The 17,640-nt window shown below is 40.7% G+C and overlaps 1 protein-coding gene across 3 annotated transcripts in view; it reads right to left on the reverse strand.

Moving 5' to 3' along the window:
- The window catches only part of MYO1B (myosin IB), a gene marked incomplete at its 5' end in the record, with an annotated part of 150,348 nt that overhangs the window by 68,378 nt on the left and 64,330 nt on the right, over positions 1–17,640 (reverse strand). For all 3 annotated transcript variants that reach the window (XM_079710741.1, XM_079710740.1, XM_079710739.1), the window contains 3 exons: positions 995–1,058; positions 6,357–6,403; positions 10,356–10,460. In XM_079710741.1, the coding sequence (XP_079566867.1) occupies positions 995–1,058; positions 6,357–6,403; positions 10,356–10,460 (216 nt within the window). The remainder of the gene's footprint in view (positions 1–994; positions 1,059–6,356; positions 6,404–10,355; positions 10,461–17,640) is intronic.

Consider the following 17,640-nt stretch of genomic DNA (forward strand, 5'->3'; position numbering starts at 1 on the left):
ATTTGGAGAAAGAATGCCACCGCTATAGCAAAAAGCAGTGCTTTGGATACCTGAGCCAATTGTTATTTTTTAATCTAGTACAAACTTAGGTTTTTTTTCATTCCAACAATTCGAACAGCATCTTAGGGTGGTGAAAAGGCCAGGGGAAGCAGGGTCGGGGGGGGTCAGCAGTGTGGCCCTCAAAAAAACAAGCAGATAACCAGGCTGCAGCTTCCCCTGGAGGTGCACTAACCCTGAGTGGTCATCGTATCCTTGCCAAACTACAGCTACAGAATCAACAGGAGCAGAGACACCAGGGCGGTGCCACACGCACTGAAGCTCCAAAGCACGGAGGAAGGGGCCTTATCTACAACAGATACTGACCACTGTGCCCACTTGAGAAAACTCTGGACCTGGGGCTGTTAAGTAGACCTCACCTGATTTTGTTCATTTTTTCACCTTTGCCAGAGAACATTTCACTTCTACAATCACAAATCATGACTAAAGAAAGCTAATAAATCTGTCTCTACCTAACAGGTGTACCACATTTCAATTTTTTAAACACACTGAAGACAAAATTCTCACAGTAAAATTTGAAGTACAGGTTTTTCATTTTATCGGGTAACTGTTACCCCAAAAGTCATTAAATTAAAATCAATTATTATTTATATTTTGTTTTTAACCATAGAGTAATTTTGTTAAAGAAACTAACGGTTGGAGAATCTTTTTTATTACTGGATTGGCTTGAAGACCTATAGGATATAAAATACAGTTGGGCTAATATTTATTTCTTTAGCAGACTTCTAAAAAGTTTTGCAAAGGCAAAGACTTTAAGTGATCTTTTAAAAAGATTTAGAAATTAAATATTATAAAACAATCTGAAATGCATAGGCTAAAAATTTAAGTATAAGGAAAGGAAATATATTCTTAAACCTATCTCTTAAAGACCCAAGTATCTAAAATATTCTGTTATAAATATATGTTTTACTATTCTGAACTTCTTTAAAATACTCACAGTTACTTATCACTCCTCCCAGTGGATCGCCTTTAAAATCGAATTCAATATCCATATATTTGCCCTGCCAAAGAAAGACTTCATGAGTTTTCAAGTTCACCTCAAAATATTCAGTCAGTGTATCTTAAAGCACAGCATAATAAGCCCTTTATGCACTTGTTTAAATGTAATTAAGAAAGACACAGTTTATGTAACCATGATGCAAAACAATATGCCTCCAAAAATAATTCATACTAAATACCCCATTAGCTCAAAGTGAGCATATCTCATTGCTAATTTAAGAATAGATCTTCTCAGCCATAATAAGACTTTTGGATACTTTTCAAACTTCTCAAGGACGTGTGTATTCAATTCAAGAGTAAAAACTGGGAAAATTAGTATTCCTTGAATATGCACTAGCTGGCAATATAAATTATTTCATTTTTATAGGCAAAGTATGTCTTAAGCCATGGCTAGACATTCCAAACATACTGGACAGTGGATAAAATGGAAGACTTCAAGTTCTGTTTTTATATCTACTCAAATCAAATGCATGATTATGTGGTGTGACCAACTCAGAATCAAAGGCTGATCATTATTACTTTCTTTGGCTTTTAATCTAGATTATACAGAAATATATAACCCATGTTCATATTATACCTTATAGATGGTACCTTAAACACACAGAAACACACATGGAGTCTCACACTGTGATTTTTAGAGAATGGGTCTGGATTGTCTGGTTAAAGAGTAACAAGTATATCAGAATAACCCTGAGAGCTGTTTTTTGTTTGGAAAAGGGTGTGTTGATCTAATAAGTAAGTAGTCTTTGGTTTTGTTTCATGTTCTACCTTAGTCAGATCGATGGTTTGTAAATAATTCTCCAAGAGAATTACTTTAATTCTATTTTCAAAATACTGGTAAGGGAGGAGAAACATGATCACATGGCACACAATCAACAATGTAATTTGTGATTTTTTTATTAGCTCGTGCATGCTCCCCCGCCTCCTCCTTCTTCACTGTCATGGGTCATCTGGCCTTTGGAAGTCTTCACTTGCTCATTAAGCAAAAGTTTATCAAGCATTTCCTGGACACTAACGTAGGCACAAGGGAAAGCAAGGCATCACTCCTGCCCTCAAGGAATTTACAGTCTGGGGGGGAACTGAAACATAAATGGGACATAACCATGTACAGGGATACATCCTACAGTGGGATCATGGCGCTGTGCACAAAGAACAGGGGACAGAGGGGGAGGAGGAGATCTGCCCAAGCTTAAAGGCGAAGTAGCAGCAGAAGTCAGGCAGGCAAGGAGGCAAGGGATCAGGAAGGAGCAGGCATAAGCACTGGCATCCGTGAGGATGGTGAGGGAAGTCAGAGCACGTCATGACACCGACATTTTCTCCTGACAGCCAAGTTGTGTCCTTAAACGTTCCTCACCAAGGACACCATGATCAGACTTGCCTCTTTACAAAACCACTCTGGCTAGTGTGGAATGGACTGGAAAGGATCTATCAGATGTAGCTGACAGAGGTGGCAGCAATTAGGGGAGAAACACTGGTGGGCTTTACGCCAGAGTAGCCAAAGAGGAAAGTAAACAGAGTTGAAAGCTACCCAGAGAGTCACGATGACTGGTCATGGTTGGATGGAGAAGGTTAGAAAGGAGGGTGTTCAAGAATTTAAAAGTCCAGGAACGTGGCCCAGGCAACGGAGTGGAGAGCGACACTCTCTAGGATGCGAGGGGACCCTGGAGGCAAAGCAGACATAAAGGAGGGAGAAAGAGGAACTTCACAAGAGAGTCAGAGGATGACCGTATGCAAGGGCATGACTTTGATGGCAGGTGGTCCCTGGGCAAAGGAGGCGACAGATCTACAGTACAGGTGCAGAGAGATAAGTGTGAGGAAGGAGCATGTACACTGCTATGGAGACAGGGGAGGTGCCAAGGAGCGGGGCTAAATGTGGTTTGAGAGCTTGGAAGAGGATGATTTCTGTGAAGCAGGCATAATAGCATCAGCTGAGAGTAAAGGATAGAAGGTTTGAAGAGAGTAGAGCCAACACTGTGGAGAAAGGAAAAGGAAGCTGACCAGGGCTAAACTCCTGCACAACTCGGAGAACTCAGCTGATGCCCACACTGATGACTCCCCAAAGGCTTGGTTCTGGTCCTGTCACTAGACTACTCACAAATAACCAGCGGCTTCCCACCACCTACAAAATAAAGCCTGAGACCCTGACCCTGCTACTCCAGGCCCTCCAGGTGGGGCCCGGACCCACCTTCCCAGCCCTCCGGCCCACGGCTCCATTCACAGACTCCCTGGTCTGGCCATTAACTCTGGCAAATGAAGGTCCACACTGGTTTCTCTCCTCAGTTTCTCAGGCTGTACTGCCAGCTCCTGCTGCTTGCCACCTCATCTTGGCTTCTTTAAATCTTGTGGACCCACTCAGGACTGTCCCCTGCCCCGGACTCCTCCAGCTTCTCTATTTTGAGCTTCCATAACACTTCATCTATACTTTTCATGGGGAACTTACTAGTTTATGTGTTGTGTTATAATTATTTTCAGCCATGTCCATTTTTCCTGACTAGTTTATAAGCTTCTTAAAAATAGGTATTCAGGGCTTCCCTGGTGGTGCAGTGGTTGGGAGTCCCCCTGCTGATGCAGGGGACACGGGTTCGTGCCCCGGTCTGGGAAGATCCCACATGCCGTGGAGCGGCTGGGCCCGTGAGCCATGGCTGCTGAGCCTGCGCATTGGGAGCCTGTGCTCCGCAACGGGAGAGGCCACAATAGTGAGAGGCCCGCGTACCGCAAAAAAAAAAAAAAAAAAAAAGTATTCATTCATCAATAAATCAATGTTTTCTGAGTGTCCACTATGGCACCAGCCCTGCTGTAGCTCCTGGGGCCACATCAGTGAACAAGAGGCAGAGGTGCACAGTAACTCCAGAGACTGCTGAATGCCTAAAAAAAATGAAAATGGGATGAAGCCACAGAGTCTACAGATGGCATCATGGAAGTGACATCTGAGATAAGACCTAAATGATACAAGACGCCAGCCATACAAAGATCTGGGGACAGAATGCATGGTGTAGAAGGACTGGCAACAGCAAAGGCCCAAGTCCAGGAAGCACTCGGCACACCTGCCGGTCACAAAGGCCTGTGTGACTGAGGGCCGAGGAGCCGGGCAAGGCTGGGCCGGCCCACCTTGCGTGGGGAGGCTGGGGGGAGCCCGGGCTATATTCTAGGTGTAAGGGGACCGCAGAGGCTGTCAGCCGGCAGGGGATGGCAGCTTGTAAAGATCACTCCGGCTACTGGTGGGGAAAAGACTGCAGGCTGCAAGAGGATATGCAGGGAGACCTAAGTTTAACTATGTTTAAAAGAAAACCCAGAGGTTTCAAACAAATGAATGAATTGTGTGTGTGTTTCTATTCTTACTGAATGAGAGGAGTGGTGATGGGATTTTCCGGACCCCGGAACGCTCTCTCCCACACCCTGCAGTGCCCACTCAGCTCCCGGCACACCGCAGACGCTCAACAAAATCCCCCCCCAAACTCCTTAGTCGAGAACAGTGATTTTTGAAGCCTTAAACTGTTTTTTCTTTTTTCCCCAAAGCAATGAGTCTCTCTTACTAGAAGCTCAATATGCCAAGTTAAAGTGCTGGGGTGAGGGTCACCGTGAGGCACCTCCATGGCAACAGTGGTCCACACTGTCAGCTACAATGAGGTGCAGGGTCTCCCAGATTTCTCAGCAAAGAGATCAAAAATTTTTTTCAGAGTTAACCCGTCAAACACAGTTGAAGGAAATGTAATTTCCCTGGAGTCATAAACCTCTGTTATATATACAGTAGTAGTTTTAAATATAGTAGAGTCGTACTATAATATTATAACATAGACTTGAGTATACTACTGGTCAAAGTCACACCCACAAAGCAGAGAAATTACTAAAAACTGGGCATGAAATGATTTAGCCTATAATCAAGTATTAATCTCATATCCTAATACCTGTGTTATGATAGGATTTCTCTGAAGTTACTTAACAAGCCAAATCACCTGCCAAGCCTTTCGCTAGATTTTCCGATGTCTCTAAGTACTAGTGACTCCTTAAGCAATACGGTTTTCTGTATTTTTATGGCCTACAGACTAAATATATTTGCAAGTATTTTTTTTAAAGTGTGTGTATATGAGATTTGCCAATAGCAAAAATAAAATCTCTGTGTTATAAAGAAGCTTGATCTATTGGAATTACTTCTATCTGCCCACACTTTGCGTCTAATTCTATTTCTGTAATGAGATTAGTCATGTTACCACAACAGGAAAAGGCATGGCTCACATCAGTTTTAACAACTTAAGGGGCTAATCCAATGGGAAAAATTCACTGCCTTGGAATTAGGAACCTTAGCCTTTCACTTTCCAATGTATCAAAACTATCTCCACCTGAGGTCATTTGCATGCCTTAAGCACAGGATAGCGCCAATGAGAAAAAAGCAAAAAGGGGGCTAAAAGAAGCTGGGGAGTGGAGGTGTGGGGATGCCGGAAGGGTGTCTGGCAGCGAGGCACAGACGATCATCAATAATGGTCCCAAGTAATGTATATGAGAAGACAGCTTATAAAGTAAATGATCTTTTATTATGAAATTTATAAAATGGGCTCAACTATAGAAAAAAAGCCAGCGATTTCAAAATGCCACCATCACACTCACCATATTTCCCCCAGCTGCCTCCAGGCAGTGTGTGTCCCTGTAAAGACCAGAGGCAGGAAAGAAGGCAGCACAGCTGGGGAGACCCAGGGGCTGATGTGCCAAAGTGAACACTGCAGAGGTGGGAGATGAGGCTGGAAAGGTTTCTACTATGGGAATTAGCATTTTCCAACTCAGCCAGACTCAAAACATCAATTAGCTTCAGCTTTTCCTAGTCAGTCCTCCCCACACCCCCCATTAGCTGCCAAACTTATGGATTTTACGTCTATAAAGTTTTAGAAAATACACCTCCATCCTTTCTGGTCCCATTGAAGAACAGACAAGAGCTGTAGAGTATACAAACTTGACACCTAGTTTACCCTTCTTTCTATGGAATTTCTGAGTCTTAATTATGATTTCTAAATAGCAAAACTCACATGAGTAAAGAGTTACTCTAAACAGCCTCATTGAAACTGCTCATGGAATTTTCTGATAGATGACAAGAAAACATGAAAAAACGATAGCTTGTCACTCCAAGAAGAATTAAAAAGGAAAATTCCAGAAAGCAGAAAAATAGTCCTTATAGAACTTTTAGCCTATGTCTCAATATGGTTTCTTATTTTTTAAATGTGTGTATTAAGAAATATTAAACATCTACTGGTTGTTTAAACACACATGAGCTAAATATTAGTGTTAACACTTATGCTTATACAAATACTTACAAATCTAGAGGAGTTGTCATTCCTTACAGTCTTGGCATTTCCAAATGCTGGTAGGAGAGAAACAGATGTGTGGTCAAGTGACAGAAAAATAATTTCAAGCCAAAAAATAAAACAAATGTAATATCTGACATCCATAAATCCTAGAAATGCAACTTGTAGCAATGGCATTTCTGTCCAGAAAATTTCCATAGAAACTACTTAACACGAGTCTTAATAAGCTGCTAAAGCTTCCATGTCTTTTTATAAGTTCATAGAAAGAGTCATTCCTACGATTCACAGAATTTTTTTCAAGTACTACTGTAAACTTAATCCTGTCTAATTCAACACAGTTTAACTGTTTTGATAGTAGTCAGCTGAATGGCGAGCAAGCAGGGCTTCTGGGCTCTTCTCCCATTATTAACAATGAATAAGGTTATTTTGGAGATGACTACTTAACATTAACAAAGGTTTTATGAAACTCAACTGATGAGGTTTTCAGGTGGAAAAAGGCATGAGAAACTTTAAATTGTTTAATTAACTTCGAAATAAAAGGTATTTAAATGTGATTAAATATATAACTGAAATACAGAAAGAGTAAGAGACTTGGAAACTAACATCATTTCCAATAGGCTAAAAATACCACATAGTTTCATTAGTTTATGTCCATCAGACCTAAGTGAAACTTTCCAGAAAAAAAAAAAAATCAGCCCACAATGCAAAAATCCAAGTTTGTCCCAATCTTAGCTGCTTCGAGGAGCCAGAATCTCCCACAGGACGCCCTTTCAAATGAGAGCACATAAGAACCACAGGATGACACTGCCCCAGGCACAGAAGGCTCCTGTTGGGCAAAGGTATTTCAGTGTCATGAGGTAAAATGACTGCTTCATCAAGCTTGTGCCCAAGATAGGAGCAAATTAATCTGGGCCTTGGTAGTAGAGGATGTAAGTGGAATAAATGTAAGTCGTATAAGAAGAGGGGATCCCTGTTTGATGCTCTGAAGCCTAGCAGTGCACCTCAAACTTTAACGTGTAAACCAATCACCTGAGGATCTTGTTCAAGTGCACACTTTGGTTCAATGAGTCAAGGGATGGGCATGAAATTCTGCTTCTCTACCAATACCCTCCCACCCCATCCCGAGGCTGTTACTGGGATCCGTGGGCCACACGGCAGCCAGCAAGGACTGCAGAATGACGCACGATGATGCGGCAAACAGAAATGAATCTTTAAATTAAGAGGTCGGGCATCAAATCCCTGGAAGCCTCCACAACTTCATTAAATTAAGATTAGCGTAACAAGAGCTCACATGATTAACAATGGCTAAAAGCTGGTCCAAGTTTTGAAAGCAATCACCTGATCAAGATGTGTAACGCTCACTGTGGATATTCAGTAGTCAAACATGCTGTGTTATATTTCACGTTAGCTAGTATTTTTATGTTTTTGATTGTAAAAAAAAAAAGAAAATAGTTGGCTACTGCTAGTTAAGACAAAATTTAAAGTCAACACAGGGCAAGTTCTTTGATTCAGAGATTGGAATGGGTATGGTTTCGTAGGTCCCTGACACCAAATTCTCTCTTCAATAGAAAATAAGCTGAGATGTTATATTAAGTAAGGAAACCTGCACATGGGAAACACTCAAAAAAGGATGCTGAAGAGGTTCACATCCTTATCCTACATCCACCACCAGCTAAAGGATTTTAATAAATGCAACCTTGATAATGGTGAGTGTTGACCTAGTCATCATGAAGACCACGACATTTTTCGTGTTTTCATAGGCTAGATCTTTGTGGTGGGTGTCAACACGCAGGGATGCCAAATTAACTAATTTGCACAGCCCCAAAGTCCAGCACGAGACGCTGACACATAAAGGCGAGTTTGTTGTGGCTTGAAGGTCAAGGGCAAGTGAAGGAATTGCTTCAAAAAAACTTTATTCAGGGTGCCATTTGCAAGCCATAAACCATCTTTTCATCAAACAAATCTGAGTTGCACATTACTAAACACAGCTCTAAACACTAAAGTCTTTTACTGTGAGCCACAGAATCAAAAACAAGTGTTCCATTATAGAACACTTGAGACACATTCCTCAATTGTTTTTTTTAAGTTCATTGTTCTAAATGTTCATTTACAGTAGCAGCTCCAGTTAAAAAGTAAAGCATTCCCACAAAAGATAATATGTGCCCACAGTAGACATTTCTTCCAGTTCCTGCACTGGGGCCTAGTTTCAAATACCATTGAATAAAGGGCCAGATTCTAATCACAGATGCAAGCTATAGCATTCCACAGTGTTTCTCCTTTAGATCACAGCATTCTTAAAATAAGCATCTATAGAAATATAACACATGTATAGCATCCTAACTAAAAGCAAAAGACAGTAAGCAAAAAATAAAAGACTGGAATAATAAGATAAAGATAAAACACTTTCTACAATAGTTTATTTGTTAAGGTCCTGAAGGGGAAGAAAGATCAATAACAATGTAACAGGTGTTCTGGCCTTTGCTTCTCACAAGCAAAGTATTCTCATGAGTTTTATTTCACTGTCTGGAGGATAAAGATGCATGGTGCCTCCTTGTAATAAAGTGGAAGGAGGCACTAGGCCTGAGTAACAAAGACAATGGGCAGGGTTCTGTCCTCCATACTGGGGCGGGGAGGCGGGGGGTCTTCCCCCACAGAGCAGTTCTGCTTTAATCCATGTTAAATCTTGACCTTCCATGACTTCGAACAAAGGGCTGAACCAAACTACTCTTCTGGACCAGAGATTCTGATCCAGGTGGTCTTGATCCCCACAGGGGACATTTGGCATTGTCTGGAGACATTTTCAATGGTAACAACTAGAGGCAGGGGTGCTATTGGCACCCAGTGGTTAGAGGCCAGGGATAGTGCTAAACATCCTACATTTCACAGGACAGCATCCCACAGCAAAGACTTATCCAGTCCAAAATGTCAACAGCACCAAGGCTGAGAAACCTATTCTACCCCAACAACTGTGTTAAATGACAACACTGGCAATGCTTACAATATAAAGCAAGGCAAAGGGCTTTCCAGCAATAGGAAGAGGCTTTGAGTTACTATTTCCAACATAAGGATGGTTTATACTGATGGTTTATGCCAACCTCCATGGCAGAAGGGGACTTATCTCTGGCTTTGTTTTCGGATGGTATTATGAACTAAATGTTTGTGTCCCTACCCGACCCCACCCCCCAATTCATATCTTTAAGCTCTAACCCCCCAATGTAGTGGTATTTGGAGATGGGGCCTCTGGGAGGTAATTAGATGAGGCCAGGAGCCAGCACCCACCTGCCCATCATCCCCCCTCCCCCTCCCATATACACACACAAAGAAGAGGTCATGTGAGCACATGGCAAGATGGCAGCTGCCTACAAGCCCATGCTTCAGAAGAAAACCTACCTTGCCAGCAGCTGATCTTAGACTTCTGAGCCTCCAGAAGTGTGAGAAAATTGATTTCTGTTGTTTAAGTCACCCAATCTGTGGCACTTGGTTATGGCAGCCCAAGCTGACTAACAGACACAGATGGCCAGCCACAGAATTTGAGCTCTAAAGTCAGGTTTAGGCTTTTTGTAACCCTGAGAAAACTGGTCCTTAAATATTTCTCTGGCATAGCCTTGGTTTCCCTGACAACAGAAATCACCAGCCATGGGTGTTATCCTGAATGATAAAATAGCACTGCCCTCACATTGCTCTTTTCCACCAAGTTTCTCCCAGCTGTCAAGTCAAATGCAAATATCAGTTGATTATTATTAAGCAAAATGTAAGTAATTCAAATAAAAGTTAAAAGGGAGAAAAATGATAGCAAGTGGGAGAGCTCCTTTTACACGAGTAAAGTGTTCCCTCCTTCAAGTGCGTGAAGCCAGGAGTTCCTAGGATGCTGCTACCTTTTGCTCAGCAGGTCTGGATCTGACTCTCCCCCTCCCAGCCCACCTCCCAGCACACCAGGTGCCAGAAGTGCCCTGAAAACTGGATTTACCGTTCCAGTCACACTGACCCAATGTACACAGAAAATCCTACCTTCCAGGACTGGGTTGGACTGTAAAAGCTGTTCTTTGACTTGATTAACTTCTGCTCCTTTTCCACAAACAGCTGCTACGTAGGACATAACAAGCTTGCTGGCCTCTGTGGATGAAAACAAGCCATATTAATAAATTAAGCAGAAATTTTTTTTCAACTTTCAGGGGAAAAGATTTGGGAGGGAAGGCCCACTAACAGTGTTTTCAAATGACTTCACTCCTGGGAGCAAAGAATGTTTTGGAAACCTTTAAAAATATTCATGCTTTCTATTCAGACATGTCATTGATTCAGATATAATAGGAATTGTGCTTAAAGGCTATCACTGGGTTGCTAACAAATTGGCTGAGTAAACACAGCCAACAAAATCTGAGGAGGACTATCTTCTTAAAGCAATTGTTTCTTAGAAAACTAACAATAGAGCTACTATATAATCCAGCAATCCCACTCCTGGGCATATATCCAGAGAAGACCATAATTCGCAAAGATACATGTTCACTGCAGTACTATTTACAATAGCCAAGACATGGAAGTAACGTAAGTGTCCATCGACAGAAGAATGCACAAAGAAGATGTGGTATATACAAATAACAGAATACTACTCAGCTATAAAAGAATGAAATAATGCCGTCTGCAGCAACAGGGATGGACCTAGAGATTATCATACTAAGTGAAGTAAGTCAGACAAAGACAAATATCATATGATATCACTTATATGTGGAATCTTAAAAAATGACACAAATGAACTTATTTACAAAACAGAAACAGACTCACACACATAGAAAACAAACTATGGTTACCAAAGGGGAAAGGAGGGGAGGGATAAATTAGGAATTTGGGAGCAACAGATACACACTCCTACATATAAAATAAACACACACTCCTATATATAAAATAAACAACAAGGGCCTACTGTATAGCACAGGGAGCTCTACTCAGTATTCTGTAATAACCTGTATGGGAAAGAATCTGAAAAAGAATATATATATGTATGTGTGTATGTATGTATATATATATTTAATTGAATCACTTTGCTGTACACCTGAAACTAACATAACATTGTAAATTAAGCATACTTCAATAAAAAATAAAATTTTAAAAAAAGCAATCATTTATATACAATTACTATATTATACATAGGCGATTCAAGTCAAAATTAACTTGACAACCTGGGCGTCTTTATCAAATGTATTTTTTAAGTTTAAACGAACTGCCCTTCCTCAAAAATAGTTTCTAAATCAAATTGGTTTGCTTACAATCAGATTAAATTAATTACTCTTCAAACTGATTAAAAAACTAAGCAACTAATCTTAAGGATTTGAATACGAGAAATACAGACCTTCCAGGGCATCTTCTAGTTGTTTTCATAGGCTTCAATCGTAGAACAACTTCCCTGCTAAAAGAAGCAGGCCACCAGAGGCATATGAAGAATTCTTAGCTCACACCGGTAAGCTGGGCCAAATTTGGTTTTATCCTTCCCCTATTAGTACATGTCTCCTCTCAGCATGTTTCCCAGAACCTTTTAATACTGAGTTCCAAGGAATGATAATAGATATTCAGGGGAAATGAAGTCTAAATTCAAATGAATTTGGGGCCACAGTAAGTTAGATGAAGTGAAATAGGTTTCCTTTTTAAATGGCTTCTTTTTTTTTTTTTTTGCGGTACGCGGGCCTCTCACTGCTGTGGCCTCTCCCGCTGCGGAGCACAGGCTCCGGATGCGCAGGCTCAGCGGCCATGGCTCACGGGCCCAGCCGCTCCACGGCATGTGGGATCTTCCCGGACTGGGGCATGAACCCGTGTCCCCTGCATCGGCAGGCGGACTCTCAACCACTGCGCCACCAGGGAAGCCCCTTAAATGGCTTCTTAAAGGAGCATGTGCATTGTGGAACTCTGGAAAAAGATGGAGAATGCACCATCTCCCAAGCTTATTTGCCATAGAATCTGTTTCTCATTCAACAGTCCTAGTTCTAATGTTCCATAATCAGGATCTGGGAAATACTCAACTATTAAATGTCAGTAGAATAAAACATGGGCCCAGGTCCAGGCAGTCAAGGCAAGAAAAACCAATCTCCCCAAATCTTGCTTTCTTGCAAGTTCTTTGCTCTGCTGCCACTGTCTGAGGGCAGGAAAGCCTTCCCCAGGTGTGAGTGGCAGTACCCCTACCTGTGGGTGTAAGGGGACAAATCTCAATGCTGCTCTTTCTCACTGGGAGACCTGCAGGTGACTTCCAGCCCATTTCCCACCACTGAAGAAATAATAAATGAGCAGTCGGAATGCGGCCTTGGGCGCATGGCCCAACGGGTGCTTCAGGGCCTATATACAACCCCAAAGCATCAACTAACAACAGGAGCCACAGAGCACCAAGAATCTATGCAGGTCCCATAAAGTTCTCAAGGGAGTGCTAGCAAATATGGTGCAGAGGAATCTCATGGGGCTGAGGATTGTGGTGGGATGCTGGGTGCTTCTTCAATGGTTGGCGTTAAATCTCCCTCCAGTTTGCTTTCTGGGTACGAGAATGGGTCCAAGTAGATTCTCTGGTGGTCTGTGATGGTGGATTTCTGCAGTCTCCTTTTAAAGACTGTAACTGAGAAACATCAGTCTTTTCATCTTTGCAATGTCCTCCTTCCAAAGGGCACAGTCCCTTAACACATCCTCCATTGTGTAAAGTTCCTGAGCTATGTTTTCCAACGTTCTCAGGGTTTAACTATCTAAAGGCCGGTGAACTGTATGGACACACTTCTGCTGCTCCATCAGGCTGAACTGGCCTCAGTCATGAACAGAGTTTATATACCATTACATTTCATTTCACTTCTTGGTGCTAACATTCTCCTCTACCCACCAGTTCACGCTGGAACTCTTCTTCTGTCACTTTGGGATACTTTGTTTCTAGGCTCCCTGGCTTTCAAAGTCAGGTGAGGCTGCCCTCCCAGCAAATTCCTGACATCTTGTGCTACCTGGTCTCCAACTGTGGGCCAACCCTCCTGCATCGCCCACACATTCTAACCCTACAGTCTGGCCTCTGAAACGACTCACCTCCAGGCTTTCTCATCATCCTGCTTTCTCAGCAGCATTCTTTGCTCCCCATCCCCACCTACACTCTCACAAGTATTTTGTATATTCTTCCTTGACTTGAATTTCTAGCCTTCCTACCCATTACACTATTAGAAGAGTGGAAGCATTTATAGGCAAAAATAACTCCAGATAGAGGCAAACACACACACACAAATATATATGTACATATTTTACATGAAAAGCTAAGTTTTCTTTTAGGTAAACTGGCAAGAAATAGTAAAAGTCCAGGCCAGCCTATATTGCTTATTCCAGTGATTATGAACCTCAATGCAGCCGAAACTCAAACCTCAGATACATGGCTACACCCAGTTCTCTGGAAATCCTGTTCTGGTCCAGGATGGACACCATGGACAAACTGCTTAGTGTGTATGTGTGTGGGAGCAGACGGAGGGGGGGTGATCAACCAAGAATGAGAACTCTTTGGTGGCTGCTAGAATTGATTTGACCTCTCAGAGACCTTTTAACGGCCTGAACTAAATGGCATCAAATTTTCTCAGGGTCAAATCTATTTAAAAATGGCGCCAGGAGCAGATCTATTGGAATTTGGATCGGACCTACATCACATGGCTGTTAAATTGTACGTAAACCCACAATATCTACTGAGATGTAAAGATGGGTTAACTTAAATTGAAACTAGGAATCAGTTTTATTAACTTTAAAATCTATTTAAGTAATTCAAATGTCATTTTTAAATATACTTCGAAGATCCTTCTTTCTAAATTGTTAAAAAGATTTTATGCTCAGGTTCTTAACTATCTTCAGGAATTCTATTACTGCGCTCATTTTAATAATTCATTTTTGGAAGCTGGGATTAAGGGTAATTTTCTCCAAAGTCTCATTGTCTAAAAGAGACAACTCATTATTTTTTTCCTGACATAATACTTGATCTTTAACTCAAGTAGTTCATGAGATAGTCACTACTTCAGAAAAAATAAGTAAACCTGTATGGACAAGTTGCAAGGTCCAATGTAGTTTAGAGGACTGTTTTCATTATATTTCACCATGCTGCAAACAGGAAGTAACAGTTATCTCATGAGGTTTTCTGCTTCATTTCCTTTGGCTCTTCTGTGCTAAAGTTCAAATAAATTTGGATCTTTATCCAAATGTTTACATATTTATCCAAATCAAAACTCTATGTAATAACCTCTATGAATGAAAAATATTGTATTTCTGAGGAGAATCAAGAATTAAATTATCATCCTCCTCCATACTGCAAAGCCTAGTTCTTGAATCATGTTGACTATCATAGGAACCAACTAAACATGACCTTGGCAAGCACAGCATAAAATCTTAAGCATTTTCCAAGGCAATACTTTTGAGTAGACTGAATACATTAATCTAGTAATCATACTCTCAGTGACAACGTCTTGCATGTTTGCTGTAAAAATATAAAAGGATTCTATTAGGACAAAAAGGTGTATTCTTCACGTGTACTCAAAATACTGAAAAGCACTGCCATTCTAGATATAAGAACACTGGCATTTAAAATTGGCAAATCATAACAGCATTGCTTAGAACTCATTCTTAGTTCATCATTTTCTCTAACTCACAGATACTTTACATATGTAGATTTATGTGCATATATATGTTTGAATGTTGAATTTTAAAATGCATTGAGTTGGATAAACAAAATATGAAGTCTTGAAAGCCAAAATATCTTCTCACCAGAAAACAGTAGAACATCTAGGGTTATCAGATATCCTGCACTAATGAACGAATGGCCTATAACAAAACATTTCTAGACCAAAATATCTAGACCAGAATTCATTTCTATAAAGAATGGAAAGGGGTTATAGATGATCGTTTGTGATTCTGGGAATTTTAAATTCCTGTTAAGGTAAGAGTGGTAAGTAATTTAACTCTGTATACTCTGGTACCTTGCACTGGGTTGTGAATAGTATCTACTATATGTTATTATATAACTATGTAATCATATAATCATATAAATTCATATACTATAATATTCTTTATGTAAGAAAACATTGTGAAATAGCAATCAGTGAATGAGAAAGGGAAAACAATGAAAGACATCTGTAACCATGAGGACAAAAGGATGGGAATCTCATGGGCAAGTATGAAAACCTAGGCATGGAATCGAGCAGGCTCCACACAGATACTGTGTCAGGAAAAAAAGGTAGGAATACAAGCAAGGCTTATTCTGAGTTTTTTTTTCAGGGCTAATAAATTTATCCAGGAGTTAACAAATATCGATGCATGCATTCATAGATACAAGTAATATCATAGGTCACATACATATCATATAAACTATGTCATATATGTCGTATAGCATAGAGAAAGCCATACATTTATACACACACAAATACTGACATATTTATCTACTTCTATACTTCTCTATCTCCTTGGTTAAGACACCCAAGTTTTTCTAGGGACTATGCTTACAAAGGTCTGGTCGTCCAGTGACCTAAAGAGTATGACTGCCTAAATCAAGCAAGCCATGTTTGTATACAATGAAACAAGGACTCTGAAACATAGAAGAACACCCTTTTTTAGCAGTCCTGAGTCTGCAGTGCTGCAAAATCACCCAGCTGCAGCACATCCAAACTGACCCGACAGGCAGCTGGGAACTGCCCCAATCACTGTACCAAAAACATGGGTCTTGCAATGAGAAACACAGCCTCTGCCCCAAGAGGAATCATGAATGGCAATGTTTTTATTGAAATACAACTATATGTAAGTTGCTTTGCTTCTGAAAGTTGGCCACAAAATCTGATAATTCATGTAAAACACGTGAGTCAAGAGAGGCCTCTCTCACATGAGGAAGAAACAAAACAAAGCTCACGACATTTTGGCCTTGAGCTTGCTTAGCTATTCTGCTTCCATGCGGAGATATTCAGCATTGTAAAACGCTCATGGATGTTTAGGCTACAGTCAGACAGTCACATCTCTGTCGCTGACCGAGTCAGAAAACTATCACAGATGTAAAGCAGTACAAGGTCATATGGGGTTCAGAACCAAGGGTCTTAGTGAGCAAGGCAGGCTTCGTAACTCTTTTAGCAGATGGCTGCAGAGTTCCTAGAAACTGATGTAACTGTAAAATTAGAAATCAAATAATTTATAATGCTTTTTTATATCAGGATCATCTTCTCAGGCCCACAGTTTACTCTGATGTCCTTGGAAAAATGCAGTTATGATGGTTCCCTCATGTTCTGCCTCCCTGCCCCCATCAGTGCTTGAATGATTTTCCACAAACTATTTGTATTCATGATAGTGAATTGTGAGTTCACTGCCTAGAAATAGTTGGGCACTTTTATGAGGCATGATGAATTTTTTATTTAGCACAGCAGTAATGAATTAAATAGGACCCCAAAGGATTCAAAATGTTCACGCCTTTCCCTGAGTTCCCACATTATACAACCCCACGGTGTAAGAGTGTCTCCAGTGTTTAAGACCAATAACATCATCATCTGCCAAGGGGGGTTTACAGCCTCATTAACTTAATTACTTCTTATAAAATGAGCCCTCTGATACTACATGGTGGTTCTGTATATGCTATTAAGCAAAAACTCTCACTGAAAAGAGATACTATACATAAGTACATAGCATGGTCCAGGCCCTCAATAAATGTTAGTTCTCTTCTTCTTTCATTCATTCACTAACACAAAAATGCTAATAGCTACATGTATTCAAAAAAAATTTGGTGACTAAGATAATGTGACATTTCAAAAATGGCCTGGCATTCCTCTTCCCCACAGAATTGAGATTAAACCCCTTCTTGAAATTCCTCACACACTGTACTGCAATCTCTGTATTATTTGCCATCATTTCATTTTCCCGTAAGTAATCTCCATGAAACAGAGACATTAAACAACACAAAGTCTATGCTTTACTCAAAACTATAGTCTGATGACAATTAAAACCTTAATACAATTTGAAACAATTTCTGTACCCCTGCTTTCAAAAAGAAAGAAAAGTAGAAAAAGATGGGAATACCTAAGTAAAACACTAAATGTCTCTATGGAAATGGAGAGGTAGGAGATGCTATTGGGATCTATAAATGTAAAGAAAGGGCTGAGCAGCTACCAAAGAGTACAGCTGAGTAGATATTTAAAAACAGCAGCTCTCAGGAGTAGTGTCCACTGCCCAGCACCAGGATTTTAGTGATAATGGACAAGTGAAACATCACCAGATCTAAAAAGCACAGTAGCTCAAAAACAAGACAAATGCTTGGAGTGACTTCTGGACAGTGCTACTCAAA

The sequence above is a fragment of the Hyperoodon ampullatus genome, assembly GCF_949752795.1.
Source record: "Hyperoodon ampullatus genome assembly, chromosome: 8".
NCBI lineage: Eukaryota > Metazoa > Chordata > Mammalia > Artiodactyla > Ziphiidae > Hyperoodon > Hyperoodon ampullatus.